The following is a 23,427-nucleotide window of genomic DNA, read 5'->3' as shown; positions in this document are numbered from 1 at the left end:
AAAATCTTGAAGCCCTTGTGGACCATGGGTGGGAATTTTAAATTATACAACCATTATGGAAGATAATATGAAACATTAAAAATAGAATTGCCATACGATGCAGCCCTCCCACATCTGGGTATAGATCCAAAAGAATTCAAAGCAGGATCTCAAAGATATTTGCACATTCATGCTCATTGTGGCATTATTTGCAACAGCCAAAAGGGAGAAGAGACCCAAGTGTCCATCAACAGAAGGACGAATAAAGAAAACGCGTTAATTATACACATACAATTGACTACTACACGGTCTCATAAAGGAAGGAAATCCTGTCACATGCCACAGCACAGATGAACCTCCAGGATATTATGCGAAATGAATCAAGCCAGTCACAAAATGACAAATACAGTAGGATTCCATTTATGAGGTATCTAAGCAGCCAAAATCAGAGAGACCGGAGTATAAAGGTGGTTGCCAAGGGCTGGGGGAAGAGGGAAAGGGAACTAGCGTTTCATACAGAGTTTGTTTTACAAGAGGAAGAAGTTTTAGAAGGATCCGTGGCATGATGTGAATGACACTACCGAACTCTACATTTAAAAATGGTTTAAACATCAGTTTAAAAATCTTGAAAGCACATTACGAAAGGAGAAGGAAAAAAAAAAAAAAAAACACCCAGAACAGGTACCAAGAATTTTAAAAGAAAATCTATACAGTTAGAGAACAAATGAGAAATTGGGGGAGGGGGGGCGGGAAAGAAGACGACGAAGAACACATATTCAGTGCAGTCGAGGGGAACTGAGGAGGGAGGAGGGGCCCATCCATACACCTGCTGCAGCCCCAGGCCTGAGGCCGAACATGGCCCCCCTCAGGCCAGTCACTTCTCCTTCCACGGGCTTCTATCTGCACTGCCCCATCCCCCGTCCCATGCAGAGCTCCCAAGAGATCAGGGAGAGGGGCACATAAAAGGCTTGGCAAGGCCCCCAGATGTAAGACACCGCGATCCTTCTCACGGCGGCTTCTTGGAGGACGGGCCCTCTGCGCTGGGAGGCCTGCGTCTTCGAGTCTGCATGAGCGTCCAGCCACCTAAACCCCGAAGTGTCCTGCCCAGCGTTGACTTGGCACCATTCCACATACAAAGAAAGTCCGGAACAGTCCTTTACACAGAAATCCCAGGCCTTGGTTCTCGATGACTGTAATTACAGCCAAAACAGCTCTTTTGAAAGGGAGAGAGGCAGAGAAAACAGCAGCCTGGACCGAGCAGTGAATTGGGGGTTTCGGGGTAAAACACACACCCAGAGTGCTTGCTGTTGCGGCGTTCTGCCTACACAAGGGCCCGGCCAGCCAGACCGAGCAGCCTTCTGGCCCACGGAGCTCTCCCTCTAACTGAATGAGCCGCTCGCTCATTAAGCACTAGAAGCGGGTCACAGGGACGGGAGCTCCTGGCACACGGCCGCGCGGGCTAACGGATGCCGGGGCAGAGGAGACAGGGCCACTCCAGCCCTGCGGGTCCCCAGCTCCCAGGGCGTGACCAGTTCTAGCGGACACCCCCGCTTTGAGGAGAGGTTTTCTGCACAGGCACACTCTGTTCCTTCTACGAAATGGTATTTCTTTTTTTTTTTTTTTTAAAGATTTTATTTATTTATTTGACAGACAGATCACAAGTAGGCAGAGAGGCAGGCAGAGAGAGAAGGGAGGAAGCAGGCTTGCTGCTGAGCAGAGAGCCCGATGTGGGACTCGATCCCAGGACCCTGGGATCATGACCTGAGCCGAAGGCAGCGGCTTTAACCCACTGAGCCACCCAGGCGCCCCCGAAATGGTATTTCTGCCGTGGACTCCCTCATTAGGGAAGTCCCACATCCCAACCCTTTGGTTCACCAACTGGGCGCACCATCACCCAAACCCGAGTCCAAGGGCCGGGCCACAGGGGAGGCAGCGCCGTGCTGGGTGCGAGTCCCAGCTCCGCCTCCTGATGGCAACTTGACCTAGAACCACTTACTGAGCCCAAAACTCTTGTTTCCTCACCTACAACATGTGATAACATCCTCACCTTGTCTAGAGTAGTGGCAAATAATAGATAAAAAGTTATTTCCATCCTAAAAGGCCAACTGAAGCACTTGACACACAGTATTACTCCTGACAGCTAATATTAACAGAGATACGACTCTAATAATGATAAGGGTATTTTTCCAACATATTTCCTGTATCTTAGCTGAATAGGAAGGAAAGAGGGACGTTTTTGGTGAAACGCCAAGGACGGCCAGTCCCAGGTCCGGGCCTGACGGCTGCAACAGTGCCAAGCTCGTGAGAGCAGTAGGCCCCCCAGCATGGGGAATCCCCACCCGACACCCCCTAGCCAAGGCCGCTGCACTCCCTACCTGAGTGGGAAGGCCGAGGAAGGAAAGAGGAGAGGCCTGGGGATGTGCTGAAGGGCAAGCCTGGCCACAGGGACGGAGGATCTCACGTGGCCTCTTGAGACCGAGTGAGGAACTGCACTCCGGCCACACACCCACCACTTCCCGGGCCCTGGGACGCCTCACCACCTCTCCAAGCTTCCGTTTAATCTAAAAAACAAGGGTAACAAGACCCCTACACCACAGCTTGCTGTGAATGTGGAGTGAACCCATGTGAAAGGGCTTGAAGCAACTCACTCCCACATCCATGAGAAAGGGCACTGCTGTTTTTCATAGTTTTGACAGATTCAACTTAATAAAAAAAAATGCCAGAAGACGGGAGGATCAAGGCAGTGAAAAGGTTATTTTGATTTTTTTAGATTTAATTATTATTATTGCTTACTATATCACTTAACTTTTTTTAATGTTCAGTTAGCCACTGTGTAGTACATTAGTTTTTGATGAAGCATTCGATGATTTGTCAGCTACGCACAACACCCAATGCTCATCACAACATGTATCCGCCTTAATACCCATCACCCTGTTACCCCCTCCCCCAACCCCTAATTTTTTCTTTTTATAAAGCAGGCTCCACACCCAGCAAGGAGCCCAACACGAAGCTTGAACTCACGACTCTGAGATCAAGACCTGAGCTGAGACCAAGAGCCAGATGCCTCATCGACTGAGCCACCCACGTGCCCCAAAAAGTAAGTTTAATAAGCTAATGAACTACTTAGAGAAACAGGAGCAAACATACTAATTTTCTTCCCCAAATTGCTGTCATTGAGCTGAGATTTCTGTGGATGAGATGAATTGGCAGAAGTAAAACTGGCAGGAAGCCAACTGATGTGCCCAACATCTGCTATGGGTTTTCTATTTACCTAGTAGATTCTTCTGGAGACAAAGAGCCCAAACCAGGCTGCATCTGAGATGACTGATCCCACCACCTCCAACACCCATTTTCTCTAAGAAGTCCTGCAATTCCACTCAACCAATCCCCATCCTCCCTTCGAAATGTACAACTTTAAAGTAGCTTCTATTTCAATGCAGAGCAGACGGACAAATTCCTTCACTGTGCTCAGAAGACAACTTAATTCTTGTTCAAGCTCTCATCTGTGCACCAGAGTCAAAAAACAACAGTCCAGAATGTTTACCAGACGCTGCTAGAAGATCCCCAAAATTCCAGAAGAGAATGTACACATTTTCAGAGCCTAAAGCAACTGACCACAGAATTTTGCTGAAATCCCACAATTTGTCCTTAAAAATTCAAGTCGACCTTCTTATATACCACAATAAATCGCTTCACTTCTTAAATGTTTTGAACCAATTAACAACTAATTATCAAACATTTTCCCTAAAAGCTGAATAAACAAAGATCCTTGCCATTCTCGCTCAGTCCCCAGGAGACCCCACACATCCTCAAGATATGTGCATCTCGGTTCCAGAAGCAACAGGCCAGGAGAGAGGGGGGAGAAGAGCGCCCCTCCCACCATCACATCCATCTTAACCTTGGCCTTTAAATCAAGATCAACCACCCAGCTCAGAACGGCCTCCCTGGAGGGTACAGGGAGAGGGGTCTGGGGTTTGCAGTGGGTGTAGCTGTCCACTCTGATTCCCCCAGCACCATCTACAGGGCCGACAGTGAAGATGCTGGAGCTCTGACCCCTCACAGCCCCTCTCCAGCCACTCACCCGGATCCGGCGCATGGCAGCCACGATCTCCACTCGGCTATTGGGCCTTGGCACATCCAGGCTTCCGACGTACTGCAGGGAGGAAGCAAGCACTCGGTGAGAAGAGGATAGCAAGGGTCCCCGGTCACAGAATGTTAGCAGAAGGACATCCAGCTGAGCTCCCTATTTTGCAGAGGAGGAAAGAGCCAAAGGGGTGTCTTGTTCGGGGATGACTCCTAAAGTTATAAAAAGCCCCTGAACAAGAAAGCCCTGCTTCACCCGGCTCTTGATCAGAAGTGAAACGGATCCCAATGTCCCACCGAGGAGCCTCCTAAACCAGAAAGACCTGTGATCAACCTCCCACCACGTCTTTGGGGCGAGGTACTTTGCCTAGCCTCATCGGTAAAATGGCATTTAGGGAAAGATCCAACGAGAGAAGATATAAATCTCTTATACAAATATGCTTTGCTTATATTAAAGCCCCCCCTCCATGAAAAAAAAAGAGGAATATATGCTTTTTTTTTCAATGAATGGCACTTCAGTGAGTTAGCCCTGAATGTTCCAAAGACCTCACACACTTGACTAAGTTCCCAACTGGAGGAAAGGAACACCCTAATTATATTTTATTTAAAAATGTAATCTTCTGAAACAATTTTTTAACCTAAAACTTTTGAGTTATTTTTAAGACCCAATGACATTCAGGTCAATGTTTAATATATGGATACTTCCTCCCAGTACACTATTCAAATAAAGCAGAAATACACAGGGCAAAAGAATAAAGCCCTCCCCCCCACTCCCCTTGATAGTTTAACATTCATCTCTGTGTGTGCTGATGGACAGATACATTCACAGACACAAAGGAATCTGTTTTATGTAAAAAAGGCACACTCTTCATATTGTTCTGCATGTTGGGTTTTTGTTTTTTTTTTTTTTTACTCTAAATACAACTTGGGCATTTTTGTCGCCACATAACCCGTGAAGGCTCACCGACTGGCAGACACCTCCCCTCTCACTAGTAACCACACTGAGTCCACGATCCCGTCATCTACAGACCCCAGAGCTCATCCAAGGCGCTCTGCAGGCTGGACTTGGATGAGTAGGATTGCTAGATCAGAAGTACAGAAAATCTTGAGATCCTCCCTCAGTAGGAGGAAACAAGACAAGAGGGAGGACATTTTTTAAGCAAGAGATATCTGTTTCTCACACAGCCATACTGACCTATTGGGTCCGCCTTCCCTTTTGACATTCAAATGATAGAAAATAGCCTGGGGGATGTCCTAGGAATGAACAGCCCCCAGATAACTTAGAAGTCTACCTAAGCAAAGACCGCATTAATAGAAGCTAAGAGGACAGTCATCCCCTATTTCCTGTCATCACAGGAAGGGAAGGTTCTTTCTGAAATTTGGAGCAGGTAGGTCTGGGCTCGGACTGGGTCCTGCACTCCCTCTGTCTCAAGATCGAGACCCTGATGGACTGGAGTCCGTTGTGGAGGTGCTCATGCTTCATGCTTGACATGGAGGTCCTGAGGCCATACTCGCACGTACGGCAGTGTTGACTTCCGGCCTGGTTTTGCCCCAAAGAGTGGGCTCTGTGACCCTCCCCTGCTCCCCTGGTACCGTGGTTCTGCGTTGTGACTCACATTGTTAGTGTGACTCTCTAGCTTGTGACGGGGTGTGGACCAGAACCATAGCTTGGGTTTCCTTTTAATCGCCATCATTTCTAGGGCGAACGGGACAGGGCCTTCCCACGCTACTTTGGAAAGTTGGCTCCCAGGCCTGGACCTCGTCTACCTGCTGAGCTAACAACCTTTCAAGATCCGCACTTCTGTCACCTCCTGTAGCCATCAGGCAAAAGCCTGCCTTCAGCCAAAGGCTGACACACCGTGATGGGTTCTCGCTCAGAGATGCCATCCCCTTTATCTGCCTCTCCTGCAGGAAACGGGGTGTCGAGGCTCCTGTGACAGCAGAGGCAGGCTGGCTCCATGCCTGAAAATCAGAGCAATCGTTTCCAGAAGGGAAACTTGTGTTCTTTCTCCTCCCCACACCACCACCACCCCCCGCACTGTGCTCCTCACCTGGGTTTCTCCACCTTGATTAACAGCCCCCAGAATATCCACCAGTCGGGTTATTCAAGCCTGAAACCTGGGGGGTCATCCTGGAACGAGCTCCTCCTTTCCCCCTCCCACACTGCGGCTGCCTCATCCCACAGAACCCTTCCTTCTGGCTTCATCTACGCAGTGTCCCCTCCACTGTCCCCAGAGCCCCTCCACACTGCTCCCCACGAGGGTCAGAGTGAGCACTCTCCAGCGCAAACCTGCTTGCCTTATCCTCTTAAGTTCCCCACACACCTGCTGCCAACGGCTATGAAGAGGCCCACCAGAGCCCCTGGCGTGGCTCCCACTGCCCTCCCACGGAGGCCTCCCGCAAGGCCCCCCAGATCCCTTGCAGAGCACTGACATGTGGCCACGTACAGGACTTCCTTGTCACTGGTGACTCACGTCCACCTGACCGGAATCCTCCCAGAAGGAACACACCCACCCCCTGTGCTCCGAGAAGGGCCAGGAGAGGCCTGAGCCCTGGCCTCTGACCGGTGTTCCGACATCAGAGGCTGTGGCCCCCTTCCTCCTGTCAGCCGCCCCGGCCTGTGTGATCCCCTCACTGTGACTCCAGGAACTTCCCTAATTTCCGTGCCAGCACCTGAGCTGGACCCAAGCCAGACGCTCTTCCGGCAGCACCGCAGCTCCTGGCTTACCAGGACGTGAAGTACATCAGCCCTTTCTGCCGGCCGACTCGTAGCCACCTGGCATTGGGGAGGACTTCGGTTAGGATTCTGTAGGAATCCCTGCTGCGGGGCATCTCACAGGGCTGCTATTCAGAACATCTACCACACAGCTTAAAGAGAGAATAAAGGAGTTTTAAAATATCCAGGCCTACTTCTTGTTCATGAGCATCCGGGGGGGAAAAAAGGCCTAGAAGGAAGATGCAATTTGTAGTGGGCAATCAAGATACGCGATCACCTGTGTTGGTTTTATCTGCGGCTTCATCTTCCAGATAAGCAGGAGGCGGCTGCAAACAAGGTTAACCCGTAGGACTTCAGATATTTTTTGTGAGTTTCTAGACGACCTCAGCCCTGGTGCTAGATTAATACCTCCCAAAATTACATTCATTTTCTCGTTTCCACGTTCAGGAGATTAACTCCGAGAGACACTGATAGACTACTTGGTGCGCAGGGTCTCCTGGGGCGCGACCCACGACACTAAACAGCCATGAGACCTGACAGCCACCGTGGACTGGCTAGATGTTGTGCCAGCACCTTCTTCAGGAGCGCCCTTTAGTTTACAAGGTTTCTGCCAACTGTTTCCAGACACCAAGAAAAAAAAAGGATCACACACACAAAACTGATTTTGCATCAAAAATAAATATCAGGTGATCCTGCCTCTGATAATGCTGGAGGAAATGTACCACCAGACGAGGCCTCTGACAAGCAATAAATAGGAAGTCTGGGCAAGATTATTTAAAAAAAAAACAAAAAACAAAACAAAAAAAAATTAAACAAACAAAAAAAAACTTTGCAGAGAGTGTACAAGGAATGAACTGAAAAACCAACTAGGATGTTAATTAATCTTAACGTGTAACATATCAGTATTGACTCAAACGTCCCCAAAGCAACCCCCTAATGCAAGATGCTAAGAGGGAAAACCATGTGTGTACGGGGGGAGAGTGCATGGGGGTGTTGAGGCAGTAAAGGGTATATAGGAACTCTGTCCTTGCCTCCCAACTTTTCTGTAACCCTAAAACATGAAGTCTGTTACTTGAAGTCATAAAAATAAGCTTGAAGGCACTGGAGAGAACAGGCAGGGCTTGGCAGGGAATCATCCCTGAAAGGAGGCGACTGCCCTACACGAGGCTCGGTTTGTGTCATTTGCACAGAACCACTGGCTGGAGCTGGGGCCCAGGAGCCCAGACAGACAGCCTGGGCAGTCTGGACGCCAGAGATGGGATAGCCAGGGCAACAGGAAAGTGGGGGGCACAAATCCCCAACAGAAGGGGGTACTGCAGGGTGACCTCCAGAGGTCAACCCAAGCCGGGTCCGCGGGTGACCTCCAAACAACACATGTGCATGGGAGATTCCAAGGAGCCCAGGAGAAGGTGGCAGCTGTCCACCCCAGGAGTGGCAGGTTCGGGATTTAAGACCAGCCACATCCACCATCATGGAGAACGAAAGTGAACACTCTTCCAAGGAGAATAGCTGGATCTTGCATCAAAGGGCTGTTGAAGCCCTACTGCCCGGCCAGCACGGGCAAGGCCATGGGGAAAGGCCACAGGGCCACCTTTTCGGGGGGCAAAGGAAAAGGGCCCCCGTAAAGGGGTACAATGTAAAGGTCTCTACATTCTGCCTTCCCACCTCTGATCTTCTGAAAACCACTCAGTTAAACAGCCTCAGCCCACGGCAAATGCCACATGAGATTCAGGAGGAAGCCACTCCTCTCAGAGAAGGACAAGGAGGCCCAAAGCAGAGAGCAGAACGCAGAGGAAGGGCGAGATCTCCCGGCTTCTGGCCTCCTTGTCTGCATCTGGGCCAACGCTCTCCTTTCGGGTCCCAACCCAGCTTGGCTTCTGCCCTGTCCCCTTGCCTACCTTCCAACATCCCCCCCGCCCCCCTGGTTTCCTGGCCCTACTGTGTCCTCTTTTCAAAAACACGCCCAAGCAGTTTGATACCCTGCGGGAATCTAGAAACCACCAGTGAGGGCCCGTCTGAACTAGCCCTTTAACCAATCCTGTCCTGATACCTTCTAAAAACTTAGAATCAGGGGCGCCGGCGTGGCTCAGTCGGTTAAGCATCCGCCTTGCTTGCCTTCGGCTCGGGTCATGGTCTGTGGGTCCTGGGATCAAGCTGCCTATCAGGCCCCCTGCTCACTGGAGAGTCTGCTTCTCCCTCTCCCTCTGCCCCTCTCCCCTGTTCGTGCTCTCTGCCAAATAAAATCTTTTTAAAAATTTTTTAAAAATAAAAACTTAGAATCACAGAAGCAGAGCTCCCTTAAAATGAACCTTAGGAAGCACGTTCAAGAAGCCGTCACAAGGGGCACCCGGGTGGCTCAGTGGGTTAAAGCCTCTGCCTTCGGCTCAGGTCATGATCCCAGGGTCCTGGGATCGAGACCCACATCGGGCTCTCTGCTAGGCAGGGAGCCTGCTTCCCTTCCTCTCTCTCTGCCTACTTGTGATCTCTCTCTGTCAAATAAATAAACAAAATCTTTAAAAAAAAAAAAAAAAAAAAGAAGCAGCCGTCACAAAAGAACAGTTAAAGAGGATCATGTACAAAGGACGTCGCGCGGTGTCCTGCTAGGCCTTCCCACACGTCCGCCACTATGACCCGCCCAAGTTGCTCTTTTTCCCATTCGCCCTTTGGTTTCCTTGCCAGCATTTTACGTGGTCTGCGGTTACGGGCTGTGCCTCAGCCACACGGTCGTCATCGGCCTTCCCCAGGAGAATGGGAGCTCCTGGAGGGCCAGGACCTTGCCCTCTCCGCCCCCGTCTCTGTCTCCCCAGCCCTCAGACCAGGGCCTGGCGGAGTCAGACTCAAGCATCTGCCGAGCGCAGGAGGGGGCAAGCACAGCCCGCACCGTTTAGGGGGCCTGCCCAAGTCACAGGTGGCCCAGGGCAGGGCCGGGGCCCAGCAGCCCCCGTGCCCCGCTCCAGGCTGGCGCCGCCGCTCCAACGGGAAAGTTCTCCCGAGGCCTCAGAATCGGCTCCTGGTGCACAGCTGAGCGTCCCCGCCGAGCGGGATTATGAATGTGACCTGGGTGAAAGTTCTCGCCTCATTTAGCATCGAACAAAGCAGCATTAACGGCAGGCGGCGGCCCCAGATTCCAGGGCGCACACTCAGCCAATGACCTTCTACTAACCACTCTGGGGGAGGGGAGGAAAAATGTCGCCTCGGGGTGTCACCCGCCCCACTTCTAAGGCCTGCTCTGTGGTCCCCAGGTGGGAGATGCACAGGGGTGGGGGGGCACAGGGGGTTCGAAGTACCCATACAGATATTTACCAGTGTACTCACCGCTGACAGCAATGAGGCAGAAGCCTTGGGGGCAGGGTCTCCCCACCCCTCCTCTCCCTATACACACACACACACACTCAACCAGAAAAGCTTCCAAAATGCTTGAAATGCAGCTGCACACCACGTCTTTATTTATTTGTAGTCTAAGAGGAAAGAGGCATTTATATTTCTTCCTCTCTCTCCCAGCCCATCCAAAAAAGGAAGTACTATTTGAGGGCCATCTGATGTGACTGTGTCACTATTGATCAGGGGCTCAGCGGGGGCCGATGAATGTGCCGGAGATCACAGCAGAATCCTTCCCGCTCCTCACACGAACCGGGCTGGGTGCAAAATCATCATGGTGACTTGTCTTTATGCTAATGCCATGTGCCTCTCTAAAGGGACAGCGGGTCGGACTGAACCATCCAGCAAGCCCATGGAGAGGCTCTTTTGGGTTCTTTTAGTCCATTAGCAAAAGCTTAGATGGGTTGGCCTCATTATTTCTCTTTATTATAAGGATCTGAGGGATCTAGGCAAAGGGGAGAGAAAAAGCCGTAAGACAGAAAAAAATGTTCTGCGCTTTCAACCACCAGCTCCCAAATGAAAGCCTCAGCGCCACATGAAAATCTGGCTCGCAGGCGAGCGGCGGAGGCCAGGAAGCACGTTCTGCCCTGCCCATCTGGGAGGCTTCCTTGGCCCCTGGGTTACTTCTCCTCTGGGGGGATAAAAAAGGACAAGGGGGGGACACGGTGACAGCCAAGTGAAACACGGACCCCGGCTACAGGATAACTAAGTCACCCGCTATAAAACAACCAGGTAAACCAGGAACGGGAAGATGAACAAAAATACCACGAGATTAGAGGAACAGTCAGACCCCAAGGACAGAGCTAAAGTGGCCATCAAGGGCCATTTGATCCAAACATTCGTTTTACAGAAGGCAAAACTGGGCTCAGAGAGAATCAAATCCCAGCTGAGTGGCAGGATCAGAATCGACGTGCGTCCCGCTACTGCACCCTCCCGCACCCCGGATACGGCAGCGGGGTGAGCACAGTCAGCGCCCCACCAAGGCCTGGTCCGTGACATTGAACTCCGGTGGGGCTGGATGAAGAGGCCTGTGCACAGGCACCCGAATGGTCTCGAGCTCAAAAACAAACCAAGGAATCACCGCAGGGCAAGGGTAAAAGGACAAGGGCTCACTCTCAGATTCCTCCAAGGGTTTTGGGAATGCAACTGTGGAAACAGAGAAGACCCTCGAGATGGTGCTGGAAAAAGTCTCCTGATTCTCCACATAAAGAACAAAGGCATTCACCTCAGGGCAGCACCAGCATTCTGCACCAGCTGAATTCTAAGTATTTGATTTCTCCAAGCCTTGGTCTTCTCCTTGGAACATAGCCAGTATCTGAACTGCCTCAACGTCCAGGGTGTCCTAGGAATCAAAATTAGATAACACAGACGAAAGTTCCATCGTTTCTAAAATACCACATAACTGGCGCCCCTGAGTGGCTCAGTCGGCAAAGCGTCAGCCTTCAGCTCAGGTCATGATCTTGGGGTCTTGGGATCGAGCCCTGCATCAGGCTCTTTTATAAATAAAATACCACATAAAAAATACCACATAAAATACCACATAACCATAAAGACAGGATATTCTTTGTGTCATTATGTTCTTGCTTTATGGGCCAACAAGGCGTTGAAGACACAGAAATTATAGCTTTACAATAATTGCCTCTTGATTCTCACAGACTAATGACCAGACAAAGGAAAAGTTGATCCAACATGTCATGGAGTCAGTGGAAGGTGGAATCAAGAACTTGGTCCCTCAGGCGCAAACAGGAGTGAAGAGGGGAGGGGTGACCACCAGGAAAGACAGTGTCACTGGGCCACATGGACAGTTGACAAACACCCCCACCCCTGCACCAGCAATGGCCACCACACAGGCTCGCAGAACCTCAGGGGGTGGATGCCATTTGAGGTAAATACTTCGCCACATCTCCCTCCCAACTGACTGAGCCATGACCTCCCCGGAGGCGGGGAGGCAAGCTCTCTAACCCACTCATCATTTACCACCATCGCAGAATGAAACCCCACAACCTAGCAAAATTTCCAGATAACTGGCAGGTACCCCATGGAAATACCCAACTTTTCTCTATTTTGAATGGTCTTGAGTAGAATCTTCCTAAAATATATTATACTCTGCCCCAACAATGGAGATTCTGTAAGCTGTAACTGAATACATTTCTTCAGGATTCAGAATAACCATTAAATATATCATTTACTGTGTAAGTCTTACGGCAATGAGAACAGGCTCCAGATTACTATTATGCCTCTGAGTCCTTGAGGCTGATTTTAGAAGTGAATGCTTCCTACACTGTTAGTGGCAAGAATGGTAACAGCAGGCTATATATGCTTCTGCCTTTAACAATAACTGTCCCAAATCCTCAAGAAAGTACTAGCAAGACAAATCCACCAACCTATAAAAAGGATTATATACGGTGGCCAAGTGTGATTTATCCCAAGAATATAAGGTTGGCTGAACACAGGACAGTTAACATATCACTTAATAAAATAAAGATCAAAGGCCATTCAATCAATCCAAGAGACAAGAAGTATTTGATAAAATCTAATACCCTTTCATGATGAAAATACCCAACAAACTATGAACGGTAGGAAACTTCCTCCATCTAATAAAGGGTAATACACCAATAAATGAACCCACAGCTAACATCATGCTTAATGGTGAAAGAGTGAATGTTTTTCCCCAAAGATCAGGACCAGGTCAAGGAGGTCTGCCCTTATCACTTCTATTCAACATGATCTGGGAATTCTAGCCAGCCAATCAGGCGAGAAAAGAAATAAAAGGCATCCAGATTGGAAAAGAAGTAGCCAAATTATCTATTCATAGATGACATGATCTTGGGATATAAAAAATCCTAAGGAATACACACACACACAGACACACACACACAAACACACACACACACACACACAGATTCAGTGAAGGAGTTAAAATGAAATTAAGAGGGACGCCTGCCTGGGTGACTCAGGGGGTTGGGCCTCTGCCTTTGGCTCAGGTCATGATCCCAGGGTCCTGGGATTGAGTCCCACATCAGGCTCTCTGCTCAGCAGGGAGCCTGCTTCTCCCTCTGCCTGCTGCTCCCTGCGCTTGTGCATGCACATGTTCTCTCTCTCTGGCTTATAAATAAAATCTTTTTAAAAAATGCAATTAAGAAAACAATTCCATGTACAATAGCATCCAAAGGAATACTTAGGAATAAACAAGAGAAGCATAAGACTTATACACTGAAGCTTATCAACACCTCCACAAAATTCAAGACCTAAATCAGCAGGAAGACTTCCCATGTTCATGGATTGGAAGATTGAAAATGGAAGCACTCCCCAGCTGATCTACAAATTCAATGCAATTTCTTCATTAATATCTATAAAACCTATTTATAAACTAGCACTTCTAACATCAAACGTGTGGGTTTTCCATACCAACTAATTCTCCGATTCTCTGCAAACACCAACTAGGTGCCCTACAATTTAATCCGATTCTGACACTCAGTACCCAGAGTTAGCACATGCACACAGATTAAGAGTTCAGCCCCACAAAACTGCCCCCCACTTCTGATGCTGGTCGGAACTCCTGAGCCTCCCATACTTCTAACCAACCAACCATCTCTAAGTCAGGGATTCCTATGATCCCCTCACAGGTCCAATAATTTGCTTTAATAGCTCATAGAACTCAGGGAAACACTTAGTTACTACTACCAAATTATTATAAAGGATACAAGTGAACAGCCAGATGAAGAGGGACACTGGTATGTGGGAAGGGGCACAGAGCTCTAGGAAGCCTCTCTGGGCAGGCCTCCCTTCCAACATCTCAATGTGTTAACCAACTTAGGAGCTCTCCAAACCCATTGTTTAGGGTTTTTATGGAGGGTCTACTAACAGGCATAATTAAGTCACTGGCCATTGAGACTGAACTCAATCTCCTGCCTCTCTCTCCTCTCTCCCCTCCCCTAAGGTCAGGAAGTGGGGCTCAAAGTTCCAACCTTCCAATTACATGGTTGGTGTCTCTCTCACAATCAGGCCCCATGCTGAAGTTCTAGGGGCCCACTAAGAGTCACCTCATTAATATCAACTCAAGGTAAGGTTGAGAGAGGCTTCTCATGAACAATGAAAGATGTTCTTCTCATGCTTCTCATTCAGGAGATTCCAAGTGTTTTTAGGAGGTCTGGGTCAGGAAGCAGAGACCAAATAGATATTTATTGCATTACAGTATCACAAAATCCAACTGGTTTTTCTTGCAGAAATCAACAAGCCTATCCTAAAATTCACATGGAAATCCAAGGGATCCATAATAACCAAAACGATCTTGGAAAAGAACAAAGTTGTAGGACTCAGACTTCCCAATTTCAGAAATCACTACATAACGACGGAAATCAGTATAGTGTGGTACTGATATAAAGCTGGACACATAAATCGATGGAATGAAACTGAGAGTCCAGAAATAAATCCTTAAATTTATGGCCAACTGATTTTTGACAAGAGTGTCAAGACAATTCACTGGAGGGAAAAAAATGGTCTTTTCAACAACAGTGCTGGGACAACTAAATACCCACACGCAAAAGAGTAACGTTCAACTCTTATCACACACTGTTGTGTAAAATTAACTCAAAACCTATCACACATCTAAGCGTTAAAGCTACAAAATTCTTAGAAGAAAGCACAGGAGTAAATCATGAGCTTAGATCAGGCAATGATTTCTTAGGACACCGAATGCACAAACAGAAGAAAAATGAATTGGACTTAATCAAAGTTGAGAACACTTGTGCTTCAAAGTGTTCTTTGAACAAGAAAGTCAACCGACAACTGGCGTAATGGGAGAAAAATATTTATAAGTCATATCTGAGAAGGGACTTTATCCAGAATATAACTCTCAGAACAATAAAAGACAAACAACCTGCATAAAGAATGGACAGAGGATATGAAGAGACAGTTCTCCCCCAAAAGATAAATGGCCAATAAGCACATGAAGAAACGCTGAATCATGAGTCATTAGGGAACTGCAAATCAACACTACAATGAGATCCACTTCACAGCCACCAGGATGGCCAAAATAAGCCCCAAAATAATGAGTGTTAATGAGGATATGGAGAAAATGGAATCCTCATACGTATCTATAAATAATAAATAAATAAATAAAAATTAAGGGGCGCCTAGGTGGCTCAGCGGGTTAAAGCCTCTGCCTTCAGCTCAGGTCATGATCTCAGGGTCCTGGGATCGATCCCCGCATCGGGCTCTCTGCTCAGCGGGGAGCCTGCTTCCCCCTCTCTCTCTGCCTGCCTCTCTGCCTACTTGTGATCTCTGTCTGTCAAATAAATTAAAAAAAAAATCTTTAATAAAAAAATTTTTTTTTTAAATAGTGTGGCCACTTTGGAAAACAGTTTAGCTGTTCCTCAAAAGGTGAAACAGAGTTAACATTGGAACCAGCAACTCCAATGCTAGGTATGTACCCCCCAAAAATGAAGACCTAAGGCCACACAAAAACTTGTCCATGAAGGCTCACAGCCGCGTTTTGCATAACAGCCACCACAATGTCTATCAATGGATGAATGCATAAAGAAAATGGGGCATGTTCATGTATTATTATTATTATTATTATTATTACATATAAAAAGGAGTGGAGTGCTTATACGTGCTCCAGCATGAATAAATTCACCAGGATGTCAAGTGAAAGCCGCGAGTCACAGAAGACTCCACATTATAGGAAATGCCCAAAACAGGCAAATCCATAGAAACAGGAAGTAGACCGGCCGTTGCCAGGAACTGGGGGATCAGTAATGACAGTTTTCCTTTGGGGAGGATGGAAACAGTCTCCAATTCCACAGTGGTGGTGGCTGCACCACGGTGTGAACATACTTGAAACCACGGTGTCGTACACACTTAACACAGTGAATTGTACGGCATGTAAATTTATCTCAATAAAACTGTGATCTTAAAAACACACCCACGAGAAATGACCGTCGTCCTTTTGATTTGCTGTGGACAGGAAGGGACAATTACAGCCCAGCTGGGTTCTGAGTGAGCTCTTGAAGGCAAGGCGATGACCCTCCCGGGCCACTCCAGCTGCTCAAACGCTCTTCTGGGCCCTTCTGCACTGCTATCATCTAGATGCTTAAATTCATCAGATAAAGCATTCCTAGTGAAAAGGCGAGCTATAACTGTCCGGAATTTTAGTTCTCATTCGAGAAGATATATTTCCCACCCCAAAGAATATGCCTTTTCCCCACATTGAACGAGTACAGCAATCTCATCTCATATTCCTACTCTCCGATGCCATAAAACGAAAAAGCAGCTCACAAAATAGATTATTTCTGTCTCATGCTGAAACTTCTCTGAGTCTCAACACCATGACATTTTAGGGACTGCCTGCGTGAACCAGGCTCACTAGAGGTGATCCCAAAACACAAACAGCACTAATCTTCTAGGCAGGAATGGGTTTTTAAAGACACAGCAAGAAAAAAGATAAAATGATGTATTATACATTTTGCAACTAAGAAATTCCAATATTCAAGACCACGACTAAAAGCGGGGAGAAAAAAAGAAAAAGAAAAAGGCTATGCCATGATGAGATTAAGAGAAGGAAGTAGATTTCAGGGTTGGAAGGAACACAGATCATGTTGCCCAACAAACACACACACCCCAACACACACACACATACACCTGGAATTATTTTTAATTTATATTCAATTAACTAACATAGTGTATTATTAGCTTCAGAGGTAGAGTTCTTTAACTGTCTTACGTGATCCCCAGAGCTCATTCTATTAAGTGCCCTCCTTAATGCCCATCCCCCAGTTACCCCATCCCCTAACCTCCTTCCCCTCTAGCAATCCTCAGTTTGTTTCCTATGATTAAGGTCTGTTATGGCTTGTCTCCCTCTGATTTCGTCTTTTCTTCACTCCCTTCCCCTATGCTGCTGTTTTGTTTCTTAAATTCCACATGTGAATGAAATCATATATTTCTTTCTTTGACTTATTTTGCTTAGCATAACACACTCTAGTTCCATCCACGTTGTAGTAAAAGGCAAGATTTCAATCCTTTTGATGTCTGAGTAATATTCCATTGTATACACAAACCACATCAATTTGATCCATTCCTCTGTCAATGGACATCTGGGCTCTTTCCCTAGTTTGACTATTGTGGACACTGCTGCTATGAACACTGGGGTGAAGGTGCCCCTTGGATCACTACGTTTGCATCTTTGGGGTAAATACCCAGTAGTACAATTGCTGGGTTGCAGGGTAGCCCTATGGTCAACTTTTTGAGGAGCCTCCATACTGTTTTCCAGAGTGGCCGCACCAGCTTGCATTCCCACCAACCAGTGTAAGGGGGTTCCCCTTTCTCTGCATCCTCTCCAACATCTGTCATTTCCAGACTTGTTCATTTAGCCATGCTGACCAGTCACACCTGGAATTTTTTTTTAAATTTATTTATTTGACAGACAGAGATCATAAGTAGACAGAGAAGCAGGCAGAGAGAGAGGAGGAAGCAGGCCCCCTGCTGAGCAGAGAGCCTGATGCGGGGCTTGATCCCAAGACCCTGGGATCATGACCTGAGCTGAAGACAGAGGCTTTAACCCACTGAGGCACCCAGGCCCCCAACACCTGGAATTTTAATCTCTTCTGTAAATGCCTGCCATGTCGTGAACCAGCCTATGCTTAAAGAGCACTCCTGAGGAGGAGCTCACTACCTCGGACAACAGCTATGAGAGAAAGTGCTCCTTTTTATGGCAAGCAAAAATTGGTCTCCACAAGGATTCAGACTCTGCTCTGTCCCCGGCAGCCAGAGGCCTTGTGTTCCGCACACCACGGCTCTTCTGAGAAAATAGAGGTATCGTGTACTTTCCCTCTGAAAGAGGAAATAATGCAGAGACAGACCACTTATTACTAAGAACCAGGAAGGCAAAGATCGTCTCAGGCGACCTCTCACTTCTTGCTTTCGATCCCTTCCCTCATCGTCCCAAGTACCCTGCATCCGACCCTCCTCCCAGGCAGCCGTGATCCTCTCCTGTGACTTCTTTCCCCCTTCCCTTGGCCCCACCAAGACTTCCCTGTTTGGTGTTCCAAGTCGCTCCCCCCACTCTACACACTGCTAACTAGTTACATACACTAACCCCTGCTAGGACAACACTGGCAGCAAACGGCCTGATGAACTAGCCAGGCCAGGTGACGCATTTACCTTCACAGCATCTCATGGAAATGGAGTATCCTCACGTGCTAGTCACCAGCCAGGGTCTCCAGGACTGAGCGTCAGCTCAAGAGAGTGGGTATCTGGGGACAGAGATGCCTTTTAACTAAAGCCTTCCAATCACAACATGGACCCTTCCGTCTTTTCTGCCCAAGGGCAGGTGGTAGCTCTCCATGGAGAGTTCGAGGCTGGAATTATGAACTCGTACAGGGGAGGTAAGCAAGAACCCAGGCCCTGGAGTCAGATCTGGATAAATATCTGGGTTTCAGTTTCCTCTTCTATAAAATTGGACAGAGTCTCCCCTCCTTGCGGAGCCACTGTAAAGATTCAAGGAGATAAACCACATACAGTGCTGGGTTTTTACACCTTCTCAGCTCCCTGTAGGTTAGCGCTCCCCGTTATACTTGGCTCACTCATCAGTGGTGAGTGTTAATTTGTTTGATTCTTAGATGAACTGTGTCCTCCCTCACTAGACCACCATGACAAGGGGCCACTGTGGTGATCGCCGCTGTATCCCAACACAGCTCAAGGTCTGGCCCCTCAAACCAATGACCACTGGTAGCTTTTCCTGTTAAGCAAAAATCTTTAAGATGCTGTTCCCTTACTACCTTTAGGCAATCCCATCTGTTAAGTTTGTATCTAATGACCCAAGGAACCATGGTGATCACCCAACAGTCCTCATAGCGGAGTCATTAATCACCGCCAGCACCCATCCTTCGGCAAATACTTGAGCAGTGATGTGTCAGACAGGGTCATCCAGGTAATCTAGAGAAAGCAGGAAGTCTAAGGAATCAAGAGTCACAGTAACAATTCCTCTCACCAAAAGGAAGGAAAAAATGATAAGCCACAAAGATAATCAAGAAGTCTAATTGAAGAATCCGCAAGGGGAGCCAGTGAGACAGGAAGAAATGAGGGGAACATGGACTATGAAAACAGTTTTGCAGAGAGAAGAAATGATGGAAGAGAAGCGCAAACACAGGAGAGCATCTCCAAAGGTTTTCACCCTCACCCTCTGTTTCACTCCAGCTAGGAAATACACTGATGTCCAATGATCAAGTTCTTACTCCATGTCACCCAGTTAGTTACAGACTCCAGGCAACACTATGATCCAGGTGTCCTGGCCTCCAAGTCAATGCTCTAAAAATCACAGGACAGAATCATTGGATTCTGGTCTGGGCAGTCCCAAACCCCCACTCTGCCTCTTTTAAGCTGGTCTACCAAAAGGAGTCAACTAGTCAACCTCGCTGCGCCTCCTCTTCATGGGAAATGGAAACTTGCAGGGTTATCAAGGGGATTACATGAGACTGTGAGAAGAGTATGTTGTAGTTCATCAGAGCTCTAGTCCTTTATTAGAAAGTTACAGAGCACAGGGCACTCGGATGGCTTGGTAAGTTAAGTGTCTGACTCCTGACTTCGGCTCAGGTCATGAGCTCAGGGTGGTAAGATCAAGCCCTGAGTCTGGCTCCACGCCCAGGATGGAGTCAGCTTTAGACTCTCTCTCTCTCTCTCTTCCTTGCTGTCCGCTCCCCCCCCCCAAAATAAACAGATAAATCTTTGGGGGGAAAAGCAAGATAAAGAGCATGTTTTATTTGCCAAAGATCAGGGAGGCAAGAAGAGACTGTAACGGTGGGGGATAATAACAAGGAATGACCAAGTTCCATCCTAACAAAGAACTAGGTTTGTTAAGGATTGACCTTGAACAAAATATGAAAGGAATCAGGTTACAGAAAAGGAAAGTGGTCCAGGACAGGGACAGAAGGATTTGCAGGCAAAGGTCTCTCTGGGACACGGTGAGATGCTTTAGAAAACAAAAGACAGACTGTGCCAAACCTGGCCTAAAACCTGAACTTCATAAGCCACACTGTTCGGCTCCCGGTCTGAGATGCCAACAAATCACAGCAAGTGTTTGGATTTGTCTGATGAAAGACTTAAGGAGAAACTGGTATTTTAAGTGAACATTTGTGTGGAGAGGTGGAAAAGATGTGCCTTACATACCACAGAGTTAGCAAATCCTTTGAGATGTCCTCACTAGTGGTCCTGGAGCTCTGACAGGTTTGGAGAAGAGAACACGAGGAAGGGAATGAGAACAAAAGCCAGCCAGCTGGGCCAGAAGGCAGCCACTGGGGCAGAAGAAAACGCTGCAACAGGTGCTGAGCCAGGACACTCAGCCGTAAAGGAGCCTTCCGCCGGAGGCTCACCTGTCATAAAGGGCAAGGTTCCTGGAGCACGAACCACAGGGGCTAAGGCAGTAGGGGTGAAGGTCAACCAGATGACAAGCCATCTCAGTTTGCCTAGAGTGGTCCTGGCTTTAGCACTGAAAACTCCACATGAGAGAGATCCCCAGGCCTGGACAAACCCTGTCCCTGTCTTGGTTGGTCACCCCAGATACAAGTGTCCCCTAGCCTCGCCTGCCTAGCACGATGGGAATGCAATGGGTACCAGCAGCCTTACCAGCCAAGCAAGCCACCTCTCTTACTGGAGGGCCTTCTCAGTGCCTCAGCTCCCGGGGAAAGGTATAGAAAAGGAAGAAATAGGAGTGAGCAAGACCAGCCCCTTGGGATGCCTTGCAGGCACTATCCTGCCAGTTCCCAGGTTGCCCCCTGAAAAGTGGCACTCAGCCACACCAGCTTCTTCTTCCGTCATCTGCCCAGGAATGGGGAGGGGGGCAAATGAACAAAGTAAAATGCTATTCGAGGACAGAGCAATTAGGGGCACCTGGGTGACTCAGGTTATGATCTCATGTCCTGAGATAGAGCCCTGCATTGGGCTCCCTGCTCAGTACAGAGTCTGCTGGTCTCCCTTCCCTCTGCCCTTCCCCACCACTTGTGCTCTCTAATTAAAAAAAATTTTTTTGACTTTTTAAAAAAAGAACATAGCAATTAATAACCACATTAATATCAATGTATTTCTGTACAAATTCCAAGAACTGTAAACCCTTCAGCCAATAATACCACAGTCTTATCCTGTTGGGCCACTCTTCCCACATACACAAAACCAAACCAAAGGAAAACCATGACTCCATCATCACCACTGTCCCACTGACCTCTCTGGGCTTCAGCCTCCCTAAACAGGAGTAAGAATACCCATTCCTCTCACCCTCAGTAGGAACAGAGTGTGTGTGTGAGGCTCAATGGAGTGATCGATATGAACGGATTTTGAAAAGCATAAAGCCCTATAAGAGCAAGAGGGGATATGGTTCTAATACAGTGAAAGTGTAGTCACTAGGTCCTTTCCCACCAGGATGGGGAGCAGGAGGTACAACCAGAGGGAGAAGGTAGGGTAGAGCCAAACCAAAGCACCAGACTTTCTGAGCCAGGGACAGACTCTATGTTTCTACAGCTCTACCTGGTCCTGGGAGGTAGAGCCACATGCTCTCATTGGGGAGGACCACCTTCGGACACCATCTCTCTCCCAGAAAGGGAGAGGCAGGGGCAGTTTCTAAGATTACAACCATAAGGCATGACCAGACTGTTGGCGCTCTTGGGCTCCACTTTGGCAGAGCTTAGAGGCGCCCTCGTGGAGTGGAAAGGGCCTACATTTCAACATCACATACGGACGATGGGGTCTCAGGAGACTTACTCACCCTCATGTAGTGAGCCTTGATCTCCTCATCAGACAACAGAGAGAATACCTCAGTGAAGACTCGGGTATAAAAATTAAATAACATACATAGAGCATAGAGAGCAGCCTTCCATATGGAAAGTCTTCCGTGAAGGGCTCTGATGTTGAAGGAAATGCTTGAAACCCCATGGAGTCCCCTCCCTCCCGGGTCTCACTGCCCTGCTGCCCCAGCATGGTCAGCCCAGAGATGTGGGCAGAATGCCTTCTGGGACTGTAGGAGGATTCACTAACGGCCTGTGAAGGCCACGAGTCTACTCAGTTGATAGTTTTCCTTCTGGAAAGACATAGAGCTTTTACCACAACTTTATAGGACTTGGTGAAATGTGGCAAAAACCACAAGACCAATCAATATCTGTGTTCTTGTCTTACTGAAAACACACAGCCTGGTGGCCCTATCCAACCCCCGTAAGATGATCTTGTGGGTTCTGGCCCATAAAATGTGACTAGAAGTGATGCGCACCCCCACCAAACCTGGTTATTAAGAAAGAGACTCTCATGGGACATCCTTGCTGTCTTTCCCATTCAAGGAGGGCAGACAAGACAGCAAGAGTCTGGGTCCCCATGGATCTAAGGACTGTGCGGTGAGAAGTGAGAAATACCAACCGATATAAACCACGGAGATTTTGGTGGGTGGTAGCCAGCCTCCAAGAAGCTCTAAATGACTCACCTCCTGGTATTCACACCCCTGTGTAGTTCCCTCCAAGTGTGAATAGACTGATCTGAGTAACCAGTAAGAGGTGACAGAAATGACAGAGTACGAATTCTGTAGCTGAGTTTTTAAGACATTACCTCTCTCTCAATTCACTCGCTCTGGGGAAACTAACGGCCACATCATCAAGACACCCATGCAGCTCTACGGGCAGGTCTATGAGGCAACAGCCAGCTCCATTTGCTAGCCATGCAAGTACGCCGTCTTGGAACTGGATCCTCCAGTCAAGTCTTCAGAGGACTGCAATCTCCTAAGAGACTTGGAACAAGAGCCCCCCAGCTAAGCTGCTCCTGGAAACTTGACCCACAGAAACTAGGTGACAATAAATGATTATGGCTGTTTTAGGGAGCTAAATCTTGAGGAATTGGCAACTAATACCCAATATATTTGTTGAACTAGCTGAAGTAATTTACCAAGTCAATACGTTTTGTATCCAAAGGAACTGTCCAATGTATTCTATTCCTTCAGGTTAAACGTACCATTCAATGTGAGGGACAGAGAATAGACTCCACTGACCACACCAGCACTCCCGCTTACATGTTCTCTTTCTCTCACGGATATAAAGATGCTTATACACACAATCCAAGATAAGCCACAGCTATTGTGACTTTATTTCAGTTAAGGAGGGTGTTCCATCTGTGGATTCATGGGTGGGGAGGAGCCTGAGCAACCCCAGGGGAAGTGCTCAGTGTGCATCTCTAACACCATAGTAAGACAGAATCACGTAAGTATGCACGCACACATGCATATGTTAAGACACGGGAGAGATGCT

At 48.0% G+C, this 23,427-nt stretch overlaps 1 protein-coding gene across 3 annotated transcripts in view; it reads right to left on the bottom strand.

The window, feature by feature from the left end:
* The window catches only part of LOC308355608 (carboxyl-terminal PDZ ligand of neuronal nitric oxide synthase protein-like), a 259,956-nt gene that overhangs the window by 183,373 nt on the left and 53,156 nt on the right, over nucleotides 1-23,427 (bottom strand). For all 3 annotated transcript variants that reach the window (XM_080823936.1, XM_080823937.1, XM_080823938.1), the window contains exon 2: nucleotides 4,061-4,132. In XM_080823936.1, the coding sequence (XP_080680062.1) occupies nucleotides 4,061-4,132 (72 nt within the window). The remainder of the gene's footprint in view (nucleotides 1-4,060; nucleotides 4,133-23,427) is intronic.

The sequence above is a fragment of the Martes martes genome (genome assembly GCF_963455335.1).
Source record: "Martes martes genome assembly, chromosome: 15".
Taxonomy (NCBI): Eukaryota; Metazoa; Chordata; class Mammalia; order Carnivora; family Mustelidae; genus Martes; species Martes martes.
This window is presented reverse-complemented; position numbering and strand designations above follow the sequence as displayed.